This window comes from Notamacropus eugenii, chromosome 4, assembly GCF_028372415.1.
Source record: "Notamacropus eugenii isolate mMacEug1 chromosome 4, mMacEug1.pri_v2, whole genome shotgun sequence".
Lineage (NCBI taxonomy): Eukaryota > Metazoa > Chordata > Mammalia > Diprotodontia > Macropodidae > Notamacropus > Notamacropus eugenii.
In genome coordinates, this window is record NC_092875.1 from 60,115,552 (window position 1) to 60,136,022 (window position 20,471).

Below are 20,471 nucleotides of genomic sequence, written 5' to 3' on the forward strand. Positions count from 1 at the left end.
TCTGTCTTTCACAGACAAAAATAATGCAATTAGGATAAGAAAGGCACTGCGTTGAATGGAGGAAAATCTTTTTTATCAAATTTCTGTAATGTATTTGTTATCCAAGGTATAAGTAATGTGTATGTGTGTGTAAGTAAACACAGAAAGCCATTCCCCAGTACATTAGAAGTCAGAAGATATGAATAGTTCTCAAAAGAATTTCAAAAAACCACAAGCACATAAAAGAATGCTTCAAATCATTAATCTTAAGAGAAATCAAATAAAAACAACCTTGAGGTTTCACCTAGCACCATGAAAATTGGCAAAGATGGGAATACCATAGTCATTGTTAGAGAGGTTATGGGAAGATTGGCACACCAGTGCGTTTTTGATAGAACTATGTCAGTGCAACCATTTTGGGTAGCAGTTTGGAATTATGCAAATAAAGTAGCTAAGATGGGGTAGGGAACCTACAACATTGAGGCCACATGTGGCCTCATACGTCCTGGGGTGTGGCCTTTTGACTCAGTCCAAGTTTTACAGAACAAATCCTTTTATTAGGGGATTTGTTCTGTGAAGTTTGGATTCAGTCAAAGGGCTGGACTTGAGGACCTAGAGGGCCACATGTGGCCTTGAGGCCATAGGTTTCCCACACCTGGACTAAAACATTTTTTTGACCCAGAGATTCCATTTACTGGCTTAATATTTTTAGGATATTGATAAAGTCCCCATATACTCCACAATATTTATAGCAGCACTTTTTTTGATAGCAAAGAATTGGAAACAAAGTAGATGTCCATTGATTTGGAAGTGGCTGAACAAATAATGGTATGTGAATATAATGGAATATTATGTGCTGTAAGAAAGGAAGAATTTGACAAATACAGAGAACCATTCACAAATTTACATGAACTGACACAGAATGAAACCGCCGAGGAAATACATAGTGACTACAAGAATATAAACAAAACAGCCATACACAACACGGTGTTGCAAAATTTTAAAGAAAAACCTATCTTAAAAGAAGAGATATGAAAAGATACTTTCAGTGGAAGTATCTGCTTGGTAGAGATACAGATTCCTTAATTGTATATTGCATGTATTTTCAGACCTTTTCAATATATTGATCAGTTACACTGATATTTTCCCTCTTTTTCTCCTCTTTAAAAAATACTATTTGTTATACAGGATGGTTCTCTGGGAGGAAGAGAGCAGTGATGCTGGGGAAAACTGTCATGATGTAAAAATACAAAATACATCAATAAAAATTTTAAAATGGTCTACCCCCAAATAAAGGGGGATATGAATGAAATGAAATATTCTTAAAGGAAAACAAAAATGAAGGTACACACTAAAAAGTAACACCAATTGTAGTCCATACTTGTGCTTTACCTTCTGTGTGCCAGATTTTAGGGGGTGAAAGACAAGCTTGTCATTGCATCAGTATGGTGTAATTTAACAGATTGTATATTGATGTGCCACATTACCGCCTGAGATAGTAAGCAGCCAAAGTGAAGCTTGAGCTGAGGTCCTCCTGACTTCCTGCCTCCATACCACATACTCCATATATGATCAGTGGCATGTAGTTGGAATCTTATTTTCAGACCTTGCCTTTCATTGTCTAATGATCTTATTTTATATCTCATAGCCCCATTGTCTGCCATCATAAGATGGGGGTGGTGGTGGAGATAAAGAGGGGAGGTCTTATCTTCCTGGAACTTTGTCTTTCGCCCGCTGCTTTGCACATAGTAAATGTTTAACATCGTTCAGCATGAATAATATATCTACTTTAGATGGTAATAGTCTGAAAGAAGGATAACCATTTTAAAAACTTAGCCAGAAATGTGGTGCATTTTATATCATTAACATTGCTAGTATATGATTCAAATATGTAGCATTGATTTCAGGTATTAGTATTTAGAGCTGAAATATTATTTAAAGCATAAAGATTATTGAAGAGGTATGATACTGCGTGCGTATATAATATATACAGACTGTCTTTGTCCAAACATAGGCCAGCTGTAAAGAACTAGAAGATATATCTGAAAGGAATTAGCAAAACAAAATTATACACTGAAAAATAACAATTACAGGTAGGCTACGCCCAAGTTTTACACAAGGTAGATATGACAAGAAAATTGCCAATCTACGTACGGGCTAATGCTGTGTAACTTAGATACTGATTCTGTAAGTAATAGCTAGAACAGAGATTTCTTAACTCTGAAACTTTTTTTTTTAATGTTTTGATAACTGTATTTTAACATAACTGGTTTGTTCTATAATCCTATATATTTTATGCATTTGGATCCCATGCACTTTAAATGCATTTAAAAACATTTCCCCAGACTTCCCAAAAAAGTTAAAAACCCCTGAAGTAGAGATAGGAACAAGCCTCCTATGTTCGTTTACTAAAAACTTACTGAGCATCTACTTTATTCACACTACGTAAACCTCTTTGGGAAGGCTGTGACTATGTGGACTTACAGTGTGCCTTTAACTTTTGAAGAAAATTTCCAGAACTCTTCGCCCAATTCAAGTCCTTCTTGGGAGTAAAAGAGCTTTCGTTTGCACCACCCATGAGTGATCGATCGGGGGATGGAATTGGTCGGGAAATTGACTACGCATCTTGCAAGCGCATAGGATCTAGTTACCGGGCACTCCCCAAAACTTACCAACAGCCAAAATGCAGTGGCAGGACAGCCATATGCAAGGAGGTACTTGCCGCCCACGTGGCGATTTTTGCTACTTCATTTTAAGGATGTTAACCGTGGCCTTTTTCAGAATTCTGGGGAACCAATGAGACAGAGTGGTTGTTGTGATTTAGATGGGTGAGGGTACAAGCTTTATGTAGCGTTGGATTTTTCTCTTTTGTCACAGGTTTTAAATGATACCTGGGTGTCCTTTCCATCTTGGTCTGAAGACTCTACATTTGTTAGTTCAAAAAAAACTCCCTATGAGGAACAGCTGCATCGCTGTGAGGACGAACGGTTTGAGGTGTGTTTGTGGTGCTATTTTTTACCCCTTTTATGTCTTGGTGCTTTGATTACTCTTCTCCAGCATCCCTGGGGCGGTCAGATGACATTAGAGAATCTGTTCTAGAGGTTGAATTAATTGATTGTTTCAGTGCCTTAGATGAATAGTAGTACAGTTTACAACTGATGCTTTAATTTAATATAATTTCATCTAGATTTATTCTTAGTTTGGGGTGTTCATCCTTTTGCTCACCTTCTTCTGTCAGTTTCACCTGTCCATTCTCCTTTCAAATCATCAAATCCCAAGGAGGACTGGGAACTGTAGAGATAATTCAGTTTTTACCAGAAACATGAATCCCTTTTGGAACATCTCCAGTGGTGATCATTCTCTTCTTCAGTACTTCCAGTATTGTAAAGATTCTTCCCTCATGAGGCAGCCTCTTCTATTAATAGCCAGTTCTGATAGGCAAAGCCTCAGACTTAGAGGGAATCCCAGAGCCATCTCATCTAACCTCGTCCAGCTTCTATCTGGAGATCCCCAGAGATGGCACACTCAGTATCAGGTTATCCACTGTACTCTTAGGCAGCATACTTGTTAACGAGATTTTTCTCATATTAAAACAAAGTTTCTCCTTAACCCATTGGTTCTGGTTCTCTTCTGGAGCCAAAGAGAACAAGCCTAATCCCTTTTCCATACAATAATTGTTCAGCTATTTGAAAACCTAGTTACCATGTGTCCCTCCTTTTTCCAAGGTTGGTATCCTCAGTATATTCAACCAAATGACATAATTTATATTTTCTTTTTACATTGGTTCCCTTCCTTTAGAATGAGTCATGTGTCAAATTAGTTTGTGTCAGATTAGTTTCCCTCCAAAAATGTATTATACCCAGAGCAGAACATTATGTTCCAGATGTGCACAGGGCAGAGGGAAGAGCGGAGCCACAACCTTCTTTATAGCTTGGGGCCACATCGGCCTGTTGTGGCTGCCACCTTCCACCACTGACTGAGAAAAGCAGAGATTTCTGTGCAGTCTTGCATTTCCTCTCTATCATTCTGAAAGACCTGCAAGCCCACTAAATGCCATTTTGAATAATGTTGTAGAATCCAAAGACCAACAGACTTTGTGCTCTTTCATATGTGATTTTCAGAACTTCATGGATGTTAGGAAGGAGGCAGTTTTGTTATTGGGAGTCCCTGCCAGAAAGCTAAGTGTATTCTAGAGGTCTGCTTATGCAGTTGTGGCAACATAGTGCAACCTTTAGTGACAAGTTGTTCTACTTCTCATTATTATAAACCATATGTCAAGAGTGAATGTGATAGCTGAAAACTGTGATTTCAGTGATATGCTGTTTTTGAATACTTATCTTGATACATGAGGATTGACTGAAGGAATGAGGAGCATTTCACCTGGAGAAGGGAAGACTTGGTGTAGACATGGTTGCTGCCATATAATTAAAGGACTTGTCATGTGGTATGGTTATTGGACCGTTTTCTCTTGGGAGTCAAGCTGGCGTCAGTGATGGTGAAGTTGCAAAGGGAGATGGTAGCTAAAGTAAATAAGGACCTCCTAACCGTTGGTGATGAGGAAATGGGCAGCTGAGTTCCCTGTCACAGAAGTGTTTCAGCAGCCTCAAGCTCAGTAAGACTGGATGACTTCTAAGGCCCTCTGCCTCATTAAAAAAAACTAACCATTTTTTCCAGTTACATGTAAAAACAATTTTTAATATTCATTTTGAGTTTTAGATTTTCTTCCTCCCTTTCCTCCCCTCACAATTTGATATAGGTTATGCATGTGCAATCATGCAAGACATTTTCATATTAGTCATGTGAAAGAAAACAGACCCCCCCCCCCAAAAAAAAACCATGAAAAACATAAAGTGGAAAATAATATGCTTAGAATAGTTACCTAGTTAATCTTCTGTTTTCCAGTTTCTCCCTTCTTTAGTCCATCTTCCAAATCAATGCCAGGTTGATATTCCTAAAGTAAAGTTCTAACCATTTCATTTTCCTTATTAAGAAATCTTCACTAAAAAAAAAAAAAAAGGAAATCTTCACTGGCTCCATGTTGCCTCTAGGATAAAATACGAGATCTTCAACTTGGTTTTTAAAGCCCTGAACAACCAGGCTCTCACCTACTCATCCAGTCTTGTCTTTTATTACTTCCCTTCATACACTCTTCATTCTAGTCAAACTGGCCCATTAGCTGATTCCCATAACTGAATCACAGAATTTGAGAGTTGGAAAGGATTTCATTCCCTCAGCGTATCCTCACATGAAATGGACTTCCTAGGGGGTCTTTCGCTACGTTGGTTGCCTTCCTCTGTATAGTCTTTGCCTTGTCAGTGTCCTCAAACTATGCTACCCCAGACTGACATACTAGTAGTAGTACTAGTAGTAGTAGTGCTAGTAATAGTAGATGTGAGTCCAGTACTGTGGCACTATCCCTTCCCTCTTCCTGGAAGCTCTGCCTTTCCCAGTGCTCCCTAAGATCAATGAGCTATTTTGACTGCTACCAAATTCCATCCCTTGCCTCTGTGCTTTGGTACATAGGGTGATTTGTGTCTGGAATGTTCTTCCTTCTCCCCTCCATCTTGTAGAATGTCAAGTTCCTTTTGAGCATTCCTCAGGTTTTCTCTCCTATATGAAGCTTTTCCTGTTTTTCCTGTTGTTAGCACTTTCTCCTTTTTGAAATTAATTTGTGTTATCTTGTATTAATTTAGTTTTGTGTTTGTCGCATCCCCTTAATAAAATAAAGGCTCCTTAAAGGCAGGGACTGTTTTCTCTTTGCCTACCTAGGACCATATACGCAATTGTGATTTAATCGTTTCTCAGTCATGTCCAACTCTTCATGACCCCATCTGGGGTTTTCTTGGCAAAGATGCTGGAGTGATTTGCCATTTTCTTCTTCAGCTCATTTGCAGATAAGGAAACTGAAACAAACAGGGTGAAGTGACTTGTGCAGGGTCACACACCTAGTACATGTCTCTGAGGTTGGACTTGAACTCAGGTCTTCCTGACTTCAGGCCCAGTGCTTTGTCCACTGCACCATATATCACCTTATACAGAGAGTAGGTGCTTAATCACTATCCATTGAACTGAATTTATTTTAATAGTTAGATGTTGTCTTGGAGACCAACCTTGCCACCATCCGGGTTTTGGAGAGTGTTCAGAAAAAACTCTCCAGAATGTCACCAGAAGATCAGGAAAAATTCCGATTAGATGACTGCCTGGGAGGGACATCTGAAGTCATCCAGCGGCGAGCAATCTACCGAATCTATGGTGATAAAGCCCCAGAAATCATTGAAAGTCTGAAGAAGAATCCAGTGACTGCTGTTCCTGTAGTGCTGAAAAGGTATTGTCTGTTTTTCCATTGCTGTGGAGATTGGGAAACTTATCACCATGGCTTCTCAGTTTGGGACTGAAGAGAGCAGAAGGAAAGATATTTCTTTCACCTAGGTAATTTAACAATGCCATAAATTAATTCACACATTTGAGTTAAGATTTGCACCAGATAGTTGGTGGAAATGTTACAGTAATGTAATAGGTTTGAATGATGTGCCCTATTTTTTCTTGATAAATAAACATTCCTTATATTTTATAGGCTAAAAGCAAAAGAGGAAGAATGGAGAGAAGCCCAGCAGGGCTTCAATAAAATCTGGCGGGAGCAGTATGAGAAGGCTTATTTAAAATCTCTTGACCATCAGGCTGTTAATTTTAAGCAAAATGATACTAAAGCTCTTCGATCAAAAAGCTTGCTGAATGAAATTGAAAGTGTTTATGATGAGGTAAGATTGCCCAGAGATAAGAGGAAACCAAATGCCTTCTTTCAGTAAGTCATAGGGTGTTAGAGCTAGAACTTTAGAACTTTAGAACATGGTGTGTCCAAGCTGGACAGAGCTTTGGAACATAAATCACAGAATGTCAGAGGTGAGAGAAACCTTGGAACACAGAGTGCTTGAACTGGCAGGGACTATAGCATTTCTGGGCTCTTGATAAATGGAGATGTGAAGGTCCTAAAGTGAAGTGACTTGCAAGGGTCACAATCTGTTAGTGACAGGACCTCAGACTTGAAGCTGCTGACACTTCATGTCAGTGCTCTTGCCATGTCCTTGGTGCTCCTGGTCTCAGCATGCACTGAAGGTTTCATGTCATCCCCTTACTTTTGAACTGGGAAGCTGTGTGGCAGAGCCTTGAGAATTTTTTTAATACCTAAATCTTCTTCAGGCTTGTGATAATCACACAGATTGAATAGACATTTGACAGATTCTCCAAGGAGGAGATGTTTTCCTCTTTTTAGACTAAAGAGATTGTAAAAGATTAATTTTTAAGGAAGGTTTTGAAGATATATAAGAGCCTAATGTGTCATGTGAAGGTCAGTCTGGCTAGGTTGGATTGGCCATCACCAAGGTTATTGCAGTTTTGGCCACATCTCTTCGGGACTGTCTTCTCCATTACAGACAAGTTGGAGGCTCTCCTTTGGATGGGAGACCTTACACTGATGGCACCTAGTTTGGAAGAATTTGAGAACATGACAAATGGTCACAGGAAGAGTAGGGCTGTTGCCAGCAGATAGATGGCCTTCCACACAGCCAAAATTTAGAAACATATGGGAATATGATTCCAAGAAGTTACAAGTTCTCTACTTTTCATGTTTAATTATGATTTACTTTTCTCTTTAAGCCAAATCAGGTATCTGTTTCATTAAATGTGACATGCATTAAAACTCACTTGAATTGTGCCTTACCTGGGCAGAACGTGTAGTCCTGTGGTGCTTTAGACAAGTACCTCTCCAGGCAGCTTGTTAGAGTGGAAAGAGTACCAGACTTGGAGTCAGAGCATCTTCTGGTGCTGCCTCTACCACTAAGCAGCCTTGGGTATGAGGCACAACACTTTATTGTTATGAGCCGCAGTTTCCTCCTTTGGGAGTGGGGAATAATAAGAATACTTGGATTGTCTTGTTCACAGGGTGGTATAGAATGGGCTCCCTTTGTTGCTTTGCATGAGTCACCTCGCTAGAGGCCTCAGTTTCCTTATCTCTAAAATGCTAGGTTAGACCAAATCTCTGAAATAATTATCTCTAAAGAATCTTTGAGTTTTGATTCATGTTTTCTCTTTTAAACCAAAGCTCTTTTTGCAAAGGACCTAATTTTCTAGAGGCAAATTAGGATTGTGAGACTGGTGTTATTGATAACTTTTCCATGAAATTCTTACATTGCTACTATCAAAACTGGGAGGACCCTTAGAACACAGTGTCAGAGCAAAGAGGGGCCTTAGAATATGAAATGTCAGCACTAGAGTGGGCATTATTGAGTGTAAAACAAGTTAAGCTTCAAGAGACCTTACTGGTAAACTACCCCATCTCTTATTTTACAGATGGGAAAACTGATGTGGGGGAGCTGGAGAAACTTGTCCAAGCTAATTATTTGTTAAACTGGGACTGGAACCCAGGCCTTCCACTCCTGGACCATCCTGTAGCCTCCTTTAAAAAAAACCCACAGTAAAACTAAACACTTTTCACACTTTTCACTACTTCTAATAATAGTAATGCTATTGATAGGGAAACCATTGCGTCCTGTCTAATGACATTTCCTCCCGTTGCAGCATCAGGAGCAACACTCGGAGGGCCGGAGTGCTCCGACTAATGAGCCTCACCTTATTTTTGTCTATGAAGACAAACAGATCTTGGAGGATGCAGCCTCTCTCATTAGCTACTATGTGAAGAGGCAACCAACAATCCAGAAGGAAGATCAAGGCACCATCCAGCAGATAGTCCACCACTTTGTGCCCAGCTTATTCTTTTCCCAACTCTCAGATCTTGGCATTTCTGAAGAGTCAACAGATGAAGACCGAGAACACGGTCAAGGACAGAATTTGGATGCCACTGACCTCTGGAAAAAATCTGCATCTGTCTCACAAAGCAGCCTCTTGGATGAAAAACGTGGCTCGTGCACTGCTGCTACTGCTACAGTCCCAGAGCAGCCCGGGGCCCTGGATGATGTTTACAGCCTCTTCTTTGCCAACAACAACTGGTATTTTTTTCTGCGCCTTCACCAGACTCTGTGTTCAAGGCTCTTAAAGATTTACCGGCAGGCCCAGAAGCAGCTCTTAGAATATCGGACTGAGAAGGAGAGAGAGAAACTCCTCTGTGAGGGGAGGAAGGAGAAATCCAATGACCCTGCGATGGAGCTGCGGCTGAAGCAGCCAAGTAAGCACAACTCAGCCAGCCTGTCCAGCACTGAGCAGCCTATTAATGGGCCCTCCAGCCCCTCTCATGGGGGGGGTCTCCTGGGTGCTCTTGTTGATGCCTGTGTTGTTACCAGCTCTAGGACAGCACTGTGGGGGCACTGTGGCCAGAGGGGGCAAAGCTCAGTTTCTCAGCTTGTATCCTGCATACTCTGAATTAAGGGAAGCCTATTTTGCTAGCATATTTTTGGTTTCTTCAGAGCCACACTATGGCAAAACCCTGGACTGTGGTTGCATGTGGTGTAAGAAAGGGACATTTGTCTGGGGCCCCGGAGCACATGGAGCAATGACCTTAAGCAGCACTCCACAACCTACAAAGTTTTCCTCGCTCCACCCCATGAGGTAGGGAGTAGATATCATTATTGCTGTGTGACAGAGGGTGTAAGAAGGCTCCAAGAAGGGACTCAATTCATGCAGAGTCCCTCAGTGAGCTTGGGAGGATGGCAGTCAGGACTGCACACTAACTACACTGATATCGGTTGTCCTTTTTATCTTTTTCCATGGTCCCCAGTTGATACAGATGGCGCTTAGGTGAGATGCTTTGCTTTTGTTCTCTGTATAGACTCCCTATCAGATACTTTTCTGCTGCTGCTGCCGCCTCTTTGTGGCAGTCATGGCCCCAGCCTTGGCTTTGAGGGTTATGCCCCTAGCTGCCACCATTATCTTGGATGAGTCCCTTTCCAGCTAAAAGGCCTTGAGTCGGGCCCAGCAGTGACCTGTGTGTGGCTCTTTCATTTAGGGACCAGCCTAGTGAAGTGCTGAGAGCCTTAGCCTGAGAGTCTTGGCTGCCAAGCAGTGATTATTTTAGGTCCTTGAAACACATAAAACCTTTCCTCTGGACATGGAGGAGTTGTGATCTGCATTGGTAGAGGGGGTGATCTCACTAATGAAACTACTGATTCTTAAAGTGTTGTATACATGACATTGAGGCATGGAGACATAGACACTTTGTCAGTTTGCTTCAAGAAATCATTTCATTGTGATCACTCTTAATAGTTGTCAGCTTTCTTAGGATAAGCATTATAAACAGGTGACTCAGTGCTATCAGAGGTAGTCCCTCACTGACCCAGAACCATTTGATGCAGATATAAATCCCGAGTTTCAGAGATGATTAATGGATGCTTTTGTTAATTTGTTGGCGGTGTTCTCTTCTGTGGATGATTTTGAAAGAATTAAAAATTCTGTCACTTAATTAGGTGAAGTGGAACTGGAAGAATATTACCCAGCATTTTTGGACATGGTAAGGAGTTTATTAGAGGGCAACATTGATCCCACGCAGTATGAGGACACCCTTCGGGAGATGTTTACCATTCATGCTTACATTGGCTTCACTATGGACAAGCTGGTACAGAACATCGTGCGGCAAGTAAGTCTTGGGCAAAGAACAGGGACTTAGCAGCTTTGTGGGAGTGTGTCCCAGTCCCTTCTGTGTGTGCTTCCCCCCGACCCCTCCACAGGCCTTTTTCAAGTCAGCTCAGCTCTCTGCCCTTAACCTGCTCAAGTTCTCTACCCTGCCAGTGTGGCCATGTGGGGGCCTTTCTGGAATTGTGGGCCACAAGTTTAGAGGAGCCTATGGGAAGTAACTAGTAAAATAGGCATTAGGGAGACCAGAGCCCTGGACTTGGTTCTTGACTTGAATGGTGTGAACTCAGTTAAGTTACAGTGCTTCTTTCTGTCCCATTTGACACTTTGAGCAAATAAGGCTTGATCCAGAAGGAGGCTGCCTATGGACAGAGTGCTACAATATTGATCCACACTTGGGCTGTCCGTTTCTCTTTCCCTCTAACTTTCAAAAAAATCTTCTTACAGGAGTATGACACATGGGAATCAGTAAAGTATGTGTGTACTCAGTTGAACTTGTTCTAACTCAACAGCTTCATCACTTGGTGAGTGATGACATTTGTCTAAAAGTGGTGGAACTCTACCTCAACGAGAAGAAACGAGGCGCAGCGGGTGGGAACTTGTCCTCCCGCTGTGTCCGTGCAGCCAAGGAGACTAGTTACCAGTGGAAGGCAGAGCGGTGCATGGCTGATGAGAACTGCTTTAAGGTGAGGAACCAGTTTCAGAAAAGGCAGTGGTGGCCTTGGCCCCCTCATTTTATAGCTGAGGAAACTGAGGCCAAAGAGGGTAAGTAACTTGCATCATGTCCCAGAGCAAGCAGCATGGGCAGGATCTGAACCTAGTACCAGTGTTCATCTGTGAGAATGTACTCCTTCCCTTAGGGAAGAAACTGGAGGTGCCAGGGATTGAGCCAGGCCCTGCATGTGCAGAGGGCATGCTCTTATGCCTTGCTTGCTGCACTGTCCCAGGTGATTGGAGCAGGATATTCAGGGATCCCTTGGCCACTTGCAATATCTCTAGATTGCTGCCAAGAGAAGGCTGAGGAGGGGGACCGGTGCGGTGCACTAGACTGCTCAGGGCCTGCCTCTGCTCGATGTAACTGTGGGCACTATAGGAGCTGGTGGTTTTGGGTTTTTTGGGCTTCGTTTTCTCTGTTTGTTAAGTGGGGAAAATAGTATGCTATTCCTAGGGATATTTTGAAGTATGTGTTTGAAGACAGCTGGATGGCAGAGTAGGGAGAGCTCTGGGCCTGCAGTCAGGAAGATCTGAGTTCAGATACAGTCTTAGGCATTTACTCGCTTTCTCGTAATTTGTGTTTTGACATTTACAAATAAGTATGTGACTCTAGTAAAGTCACTTAACCTCGGTCAGCCTCAGTTTCCTCAACTGTAAAAAATTGGGATCCCAGGTTGTTGTGAGCATCAAATGCAATAACATATTCAAAGTTCCTACCACAGTACTTGGCACATAGTAATGTGTCCATGCATGTTCCCTTACCTCCATTCCTCTCAAATGATTTGTAGAGTAGGAGCAATAAAGATTCATTCATTCACTCATTCAGTAGATATTTATCAGGGACTTACTGTGTCCAAAGCATGCTAGGTGCCAAGGATATAGAGATAAAACATAGCAAAGTCCCTACCTTTTCACAACTTGGGTTGTGCTTAAGAGTCTATTATATTCATAAATCGGTATGCTGTGCAGTAGGGTATAATGAAGGCAGAGGAGGGCCCTAAGAAACTTTGAGGAGGTGAGAGGCAGCAAGGGGGATTCTTCTAGTTGGCAGGATACTTTCTGTTCATGGCAGAACAGGAAAGACTCCATGGGAAAGAATATCTGAGTGGGGCCTTGAGGGATTCTGAAAGTGGTGGAGGAAGGACATTGCAAATTCTGGGGATGGCCAGTGGGAGTGTCCAGATGGCATGGTATGCTTAGGGACAGCTAGTTTACCTTGTTTGTCTCTAAGGTAGGGCATGTGTAAAAAATAGTTTATCTGGAAATGACTGTGATACAAAAATGAAAGGACTCGAGACAATTTATTTTAAAAAGATTTAGAGGAAGGTAATTGTCATTTAAGATTCTGGATGTCCATTCCTGAACTCTAGATTCCTCATGAGGTAGTGAGCTATGCATTGTTGGAGGCATGATGTTGGTGATGCCTATGCCACTGGTGTTGTTGAGGGTCCTCTTTGGTATAGGTTGAACTAAATGACCTCTAAGCACTCTTCCAGCCCTGGTGTTGTATGTTTCCAAACACTTTTGTGCTCAGAGTCCTAACTAGTCTCAGAGTTTGGGAACCATGTCGGAAAAGGCTTCGTTCTCATGGTGAGTCAGGAGTGTTGTGACACTGCATAGCCCCCTGGGTCTGCTTATAGGCAGAGTATCTTCTTGCTCACCATACTTAGGTGGTAAGATATGCTTGTATTACACTCTTCTAGGTGATGTTTCTTCAGAGGAAAGGGCAGGTGATAATGACTATTGAGTTGCTGGACACAGAAGAGGCCCAGACAGAAGATCCTGTGGAAGTCCAGGTAAGGACTTCAATTCTGTGGACTCCATCCAGGTCAGGTGAGGGCCATCTGGGGAAGGTGCCATGTGCAAGAGGCCACTACAAGAGAGAGCCTGGCTGGACTGACCAGAAGCCAGCCTCTTTAGTGTTCCAGTTAGCTCCCAACCTTGATGCATGAGCAGGGATCTGCTTGCTCCATTAGATTGGCCCTAGGGTAAGAGTGGGAACCTGCTAAAGTTCATTTGGTTCTGCTTTCTTCAAAGATGCTTGGAGGTTTGTGGGTACCCCAGTCTGATGCCATTACAGCTGCGCTGGGACAGTGTGCTCACTTCCAGCAGGAAAGGTGCTGAATGAAAGCCCAGGTCCCCAACTCACGATTCTTTTTATATTCTCATCCCAACAAATGTGAAATGATTTTATGAGGGCAGGGGGTTAAAATTAAAAGGATCCTGGGTTGATCTGAATGTGGTCATTCTTTTTTTCTCACATCTGATTTTTGCAAAGTACAATCTATAATTAATGTATTTTCTCAGTGTACAACTAAACCTCTTTAATTCTTTTCAAGACATTTCATTTGAAAGGTATAGCCTATCTTCTGATCAACACAGTACAGGTCATAAATATGCTGCCAGCTTAGTAGTCCATCAGGGGAGTTTCAGGACTTTGAGGTGGGGTTTGCTGTATTAACAAGTTGCTACAACACTGATTGGGGCAGCAGTGTGTAGATTATGTCTGCTCTTGGTTAAACTCCATTTGTACTGACTGCAACAACAGCCACAACAAAGCCTGGGGACTTAGGCTTGTCTTCCCTCCTTCACTTATCCAAAGAAAGATTGATGAGCATTAGATTGCCGGGTGAGAGAAACTACTCCCTCTTTAATGTGCCCAGCAAGTTCAGTGAGCTCTTTAAATCTTTTAAAAATTAATTATGAACTTAATCATAGCAAACCGAATGTGGAATGGATAGCTCAATAAAATCTGAAAATATATACTTTCTGTATCTTAATTGATAAGAAAAAAATCACACTATGCATTTAACATAACAAAAAAGATTTGTTTGCTTAGTATCCCCTTCCAAATCCATGTTCATAAAGCTCTATTGCCTTTGTTTTTGGTTTTCATATTTCATTGTAGTCATTTTGTGTGCTGTTTATATTTTGCCGATCCTTCTTTGAGTCACTTGACTAACATCCCCATTTCTTTTTATGAATTTTTGTGGCACCATTTGTTCTCCCTGCTTTTTGCTGGATATATCAGACAGTATAGATTACAATGTGCAGTTCTTCAAATGAAGAGACATAACATGGATTAGTCTGACTTTGTGATTCATCATTAAAAGAGGAGAAGAAATGCATCTTGAGAGTCTCTTTTCTTGTTTTAGCACTTGGCCAATTACATGGAGCAGTATGTGGGCACAGAGGGAGCGCCAAATCCCCCAAATGATGGCTTCCTTCTGAAACCTGTTTTTCTTCAAAGGTAAGGACAGTCACCAGCCACTTCTGGCCCATTCTGAATCACCCCAAGTTACCAGCTTGGCTGTTTCTTTGTGACTGTGGGAAGTGGGGAGGATTTTGGACTAATTTTTCTTCTGGGAGTCACCTGCTTAGCTTATCTACTGGGATGAAGCCTAGGGGTCTTAGTCCAAGACCATAAATTTAATAGGAGTCCACAGTGTGATGGGGTACCTAAAAATGTTAAAGCAATTCCAGCATTTATGAAGAGAAGGAAAACATCCAGCACATGGAGATTGTAGCCCCCCTACTCTTTTGATCAGACCACATATGGAAGCTGCATTATGTTCCTTCTGGATATTGTGTCAGGATCAGCCTGGGCCAGCAATTAGGCAAGCACTAGCCCCAAGAGAGTTCATTCTCCTTTTTGGATGAGAGCAGATCAGGTTTGCATCTGGAGTTGATCACATTTAAAAAGTCAGGCTGTTTGGGACCAAGGTTTTTTCAAGGTGTAAAAAATTCAGAGGGCTGACACAAGCAGGGAAAACATATTTAGGAGGAGAGATTAAGGATAGGTTAGTAGTGGATCAGTGTGGCAAGATTTATGGGGCATGTTAATTACATGAAACATTGTGGGACTCAACCCATCCTCCCAAAGTTTCAGTTTTTGTAGTGACTGCTTGTTATCCCCCCACCCCTCCCTCATACTTCTCTAGTCAATATGCTGTCAGTCTGGACCCACCATCCCCTCGCCATACTTATTTATGTTAGTAAGGCAGTAAGTTAGTAAGGAAATGGGAAACATTTGAAATCTTGTCTTGGCTTAATGTACTTCAAGATGTTTAAGAAAAGACTTCAGCAGGATGCCTGATCGTTGTCTACAAATATCCAAAGGACTGTCATGCGAGGAGAGATTAGACTTTTTTAGTGTGAACCCAGAGCATAAGGAGAGTGAGGTTTATTTTCCCTTAACAGAGAACTCGGAAAAAGAGTTGTGAGACAAAAGAATGGCATGCCTGGGAGTTACTGAGTTCCCTGTCACTGGAGCTCTTACAACACTGGTGATGTCACAGAGGGCATTTCTGTTGGGGAGAAGGCTTGGACTGCTTGGCCTGGAAGTCTTCTACCCCTTGAATGCTGTACTTCTAGATATTGGTGCTTCTTCAGTAACCCCACAGGACACAAGGGTAGCACAGAATCTATGAGAACTAAGAAGGTTGAGGAGACTCCTGCATTGCAGCAGTTCTAAGAAACTTGTTGATTAAATCTCATACAGGAAGGATATCAGAGGGAATTACGTGACTGTTTTCAGCAGTCAGGCCAGAAGTTAGCAAGAGAGGAGCCATTCTTTGGGGGTGAATTACCTTAATGTCAGCTCCCTTCCCTCTCTCCAGGTCTCAGGTCTACCTTTTGTAGTTTCTCTCCTCTTGTCTCTTGATCCTCACTGACTTGCTTGTTACCCTAGAAACCTCAAGAAGTTCCGCCAGTGGCAAAGCAAGCAGGTCCGAGCTCTCCGAAGCGAGGTGAAGAGCTCTTGGAAGAGACTCGTTGGTGTGGAGAGTGCCTGCAATGTTGACTGCCGCTTCAAGCTCACCACCCACAAGATGGTGTTCATCATGAACTCGGAGGACTACATGTATCGCCGAGGGACGCTCTGCCGGGCTCAGCAGGTATGGTCATGCCCCAGGATTCCCCTGTCCCCTTCCTGTACCTCCCCTTTGGTCAGGAGCACTCTCCCCCTTCCCTCTTCCTCCCCTGCAGAGCCTGCCTTTACTGATATCAGGCTCTGCCCTTGTCTGTTCCCTCAGGTACAGCCAGTCGTCCTGTTGAAACACCACCAGCAATTTGAAGAGTGGCACAGCCGCTGGCTGGAGGACAACGTCACCTCGGAGGCTGCAGAGCTGGTCCAGGACTGGTTGATGGGAGAGGAGGATGAAGATATGGTGCCATGTAAGACCACCTGTGAGACGGTGACTGTCCATGGCCTCCCTGTGACTCGGTACCGTGTGCAGTACAGCCGCCGCCCTGCTTCTCCCTGACTGCTGCAGAAGGGAAGATGTCACTGACACTTGGACTCTTGAAAAGAGTGATGGGAATGCAATGTGTGTATTAATGATATTTATCATAATGGCATTTTACTCAAGATTGGTTATTATGTATTTTCATATGAAACATAGTTGTCTCCTTGCAGTATCACCCTATATTTTCATGACTGGATCTAAAATGATCACATCAGAGATTTCTCTGGGATTCAGTTCTTCAGTCTCAGATCCATCCAGAATTGACAGTAGGAGACATTGTACAGCTTTGAAGCTGACCCATTGAGTGACAGAAAGAGTATAAGATTGAATCAGTGTCTCCTTCCAGTTGGTTCTGACTAGCTATATGATGTCCGTGGGGACTGCCCTTGGCTGCTGCTTTCCTTCTTCTAAGCCACCTGTCAGGTTGTGTCCTGTGCCAAACCTACATAGCTTCCCTGTTTAGGATCTCTGGCTGGACAAGCACTCGTGCCCTGGTCACTCATGGGAAGGAGCAAGATTTAGGTTGTTGATAAACTCATTTGCAGTTTTTGCTTCTATATTGGAGACAACCAATTCCAAGAAAATGTCTAGGGAAAGGGCCTGTAATGGCTGAATGTTTGGAGACCTGGAACTTTATGGAACACTCACCTTGGAGATGGCCAAATTTGTTGATAGACTAAATGGTACTGGCCATGCCAACCATTGATTAGACACCCTTGGGGTCGGTGGATGAGAAACCCTTTCTGTGTAGAAGGACCTGCACTTGATCTATTTAGTGCCATCTCAGATGGACACTTCCCCCCCCACCCCATTGTTTTTTCCCCAGGGGATTGCAGTCACAGAAGTATTGCCAAGAAAAGACACTGAAGTTTGGTTTGGCCCATTGGTTTTTAATAAGGCTCCGTCTGGTCACCATCTAGTCTCCAGAGGCATTCAATCACTTGGAAAGTGAGAGAAGTGCCTTTCAGTTAAACTGATATCCTATAGGATTAAGGATGAGCTACAGCTGAAATCCTTGGAGCCCCATTTGTTACCATCTTGCTGGACCAAGTAACAGATGCCCACATTGGCCCTCGAAGGTGAAGAGGCTAGGTCTCTTGACCAACATGCTGCCATGGAAAGCTAGATTTAAAGCCCTTGGAAGGGAGGAAAATCAGACTGCGAGGGGTATGGGAGGCTTCTCTGGGAATGAAGTCATGTACATAAGCAAAGCTATAGAAACATCTATTTATTATTTTGTGCCGTTATTTTATGGTTGTAACTTTTACAAAAATCAGGACAAGAATCCTCCCTGGAGGACAGATGCTGCATTTTTTCCTTCTGTGTGCATTGGCTCTCACTGCAGGGCTGAGGGACAGCAGTCTGTGAGACACAGCAACATCAACTGAAGTCCCTGTTGTGGTCTGTCCCCAGGCTCCTCTCTGCTGTGAAAGGAGCGCAGTGATGGAGAAGCAAGGCTGGTCCTTGGGCTTTGGGGAAGGATGGACTGGAATCTAATTTCCCAGATGATGCCTACGTCTTGGCAAGCCCTGGGCTTGTCTGAGCTGAGCAGTGAACAGAAAGGAATCAGTTAGTGCTGGTCATGGAGGGGACCAGCGCTTCTTTGTCAGTTCACAAATGCACCTCAGTCTTGTTCTTCAGTTCTCTGCACTTCCTGTTGCAGAGACTACCAATTGTGCCAAACTTTATTAGGATTTTCCATTATAGATAAGTGTTGGTTAGAGATATTCTAGGTTGCAACTCTTGGCTTCAGATGCCTTTAATTCTAGGCCCCTAGTGCCATGGAGGCCGCTGCATCCACGCACACTGCCCAGTCTTCTGCCACTTCATGTCTTTGGAGGCATCCTTCTTTTCTAAGGAACTTAATTTATAATATATATTCAAGACATTTCCTAGGCCACTCAGTGGCCATTAGCCCTTCCACGCACCTACTTTTAGGTGCTTCTCTGAAAGTCATGAAATGGAGAGGCCCAGGGAGCAGGCCCAATGGCAGACATGGCCCTCCTATGGCCTCAGTACCCCGTCTCTGCTCGCATCTTTGCTTTGGGCCTTGTGCTTCCTTTCAGCTGTTTTGAATGTAGATTCCTTTTTATATTTATTTGCACATTAAAGTAAAAAATAAAACATGGATGAAAGGTCAGATGCTCCATCAGTTGTTTCCATAAGTAAATTTAGTGCCATTGAAGTGGTTGTTGTTGCCCCTGGTGCCTGGCTCTGCTCGGGAGGCAGGGCTGTGACAGCTGGTCCTCTTCAGCTGGAGCTGCCCAGGGTGATTCATCAGCTGGGAGAGAGGATGGGATTGGGAGTCAGGAGACTTGGGCTCTAATTCTAGCCCTTGTTTCTAGCTGGGCCCTTTTCTGCTCTGTAAAATTAATTAGTTGGACAAAGTGATCTCTAGATTCCCTTGAGCTTTGACCTTCTGCGTTCCAGGTTCATTTCCCTCTCTGAGGTTCCATGTTTCAAGGTCTTTTTAAACTCTGGCTTCCCAGATTTGTATTCTGTTTCCAAAGTTTCCTTCTAGCTGTAATATACTATATCCTATGAACTGTATTTAAGGGAAAAATGGGGAGTCCTGCTGAATCAAGGACAGTCCAATTTCCAATCAGTGTTACTGAACATGTACTACAATATTATTTTCAGTGATATCTTATTGATTGTACTGAATAGAACTGACAGATTTGTATTATTTATTCTGTTTATGACACCTGTTTTCAAAGGACTTCATGTTACTTTTAATCACAACATCAATACAATCCATCAAATTCTTTGGAAATTTGATTTCTTCGTATTTGTTTTCAGGCTGCACATGTGGCTTAGAGGTATGGGTTGGCCTTTCTTGAGGTAAGATTAGACCATCAGATGGGGCAAGAAGTAATAGATACAACAACTCCGTCTTGGATCTGAAGAGATTTATTTTACCCTGAGAAGTCCGAAGTCTCACATACCTTGCAGTCTTTTCTCAGTCTTAGCCTAAATGTCTGGTTGGACCCTTTTAGCTACCCCTTTTCCCTTGATACCTTCTCTTTCATCCCCCATGCCACTTTCTCCTGACTGCTACCTCTGAGACTCCCTTGACCTATCTCCTCCTCTTCTTAAAATAAGTGCATCCCTCACAGTTGTTCCTTTGTCCTTTCCTCTTTATACTCCTTGGCAATCTCGTTCATTCTCATGGCTTAACTGGTGACTTCTGTGCCTGGTCACTTTTTCTTTTTTCCAACAGTTCTGCCAGGGAACTTGACTCATCTTCCCATATGAACCTATCTTCTCCTTTCCTGACTATTCTGTTTCTCTCGTGGAAGCTTCTTCCCCGCACCACCCTGTTCATTCAGGCTCCAAATATAAATCCATATCCGGTGATTTGCTGGGCCTTGCTTCTCCTCACTCTACTTTGTCTTGCATTTATCCAAGGTCTGACCCTCGTAATATCTGACCTGGACTACTGCAGTAGCCTAATAACTTTGTTTGCATCCTCCAGTCTCTCAGAAACTATCCTTAAATGGTTAAAAAAAATTTTTAAATAAACCAACCTCTAAGTAAAGATCAAATGAAATAAGAATCTTATATAAAGTTCAAAATTACAGTTTGTTAAATTGTACATATGTGTATATACATATACATATGTGTATGTACGTGTTGCCTCTGTGTCCCCTTTCTGTCCGTTTTCTAATCTGTGAACTTAAACTATCCTGTTGCAGTTATTTTTTTCTTTTGAACATGATTTTTCTTCCTAACGGGTGGACTGAATCATGTCTTTCCCTCTACAGATAGCGTCAGTGGCTCCTCATTGCTTAAAAGTCTGGATCCCCACACGCTGGCAGCTAGGCCGCTCAGCAGTCTAGTTCCATTCTCGCCTTCTGGCTTTATCTCCCATGAACGGTAGGCTCTTAGCTCTAGCCAAACAGGAAAGTTCTCTGTTCTCTAAACATATCCTTGCTTTCCTGCCTTTATACCTTC

General features: G+C 42.6%; 1 protein-coding gene across 4 annotated transcripts in view; it reads left to right on the top strand.

Moving 5' to 3' along the window:
• SIN3B (SIN3 transcription regulator family member B) overlaps window positions 1-19,290 on the top strand; it is a 56,773-nt gene extending 37,483 nt beyond the window's left edge. For 3 of the 4 annotated variants that reach the window (XM_072601270.1, XM_072601269.1, XM_072601271.1), the window contains 11 exons: window positions 2,486-2,693; window positions 2,857-2,973; window positions 6,066-6,304; window positions 6,554-6,737; window positions 8,554-9,157; window positions 10,392-10,561; window positions 11,070-11,243; window positions 12,975-13,067; window positions 14,427-14,521; window positions 15,962-16,166; window positions 16,305-19,290. In XM_072601270.1, coding sequence (XP_072457371.1) covers window positions 2,486-2,693; window positions 2,857-2,973; window positions 6,066-6,304; window positions 6,554-6,737; window positions 8,554-9,157; window positions 10,392-10,561; window positions 11,070-11,243; window positions 12,975-13,067; window positions 14,427-14,521; window positions 15,962-16,166; window positions 16,305-16,535 — 2,320 coding nt within the window. In that variant the 3' untranslated portion in view covers window positions 16,536-19,290. Of the gene's footprint in view, window positions 1-2,485; window positions 2,694-2,856; window positions 2,974-6,065; window positions 6,305-6,553; window positions 6,738-8,553; window positions 9,158-9,395; window positions 9,538-10,391; window positions 10,562-11,069; window positions 11,244-12,974; window positions 13,068-14,426; window positions 14,522-15,961; window positions 16,167-16,304 lie in introns of all 4 variants that reach the window. The other variant, XR_011965498.1, reaches the window with a different exon arrangement.
• The last annotated feature ends 1,181 nt before the right edge of the window (window positions 19,291-20,471 follow it).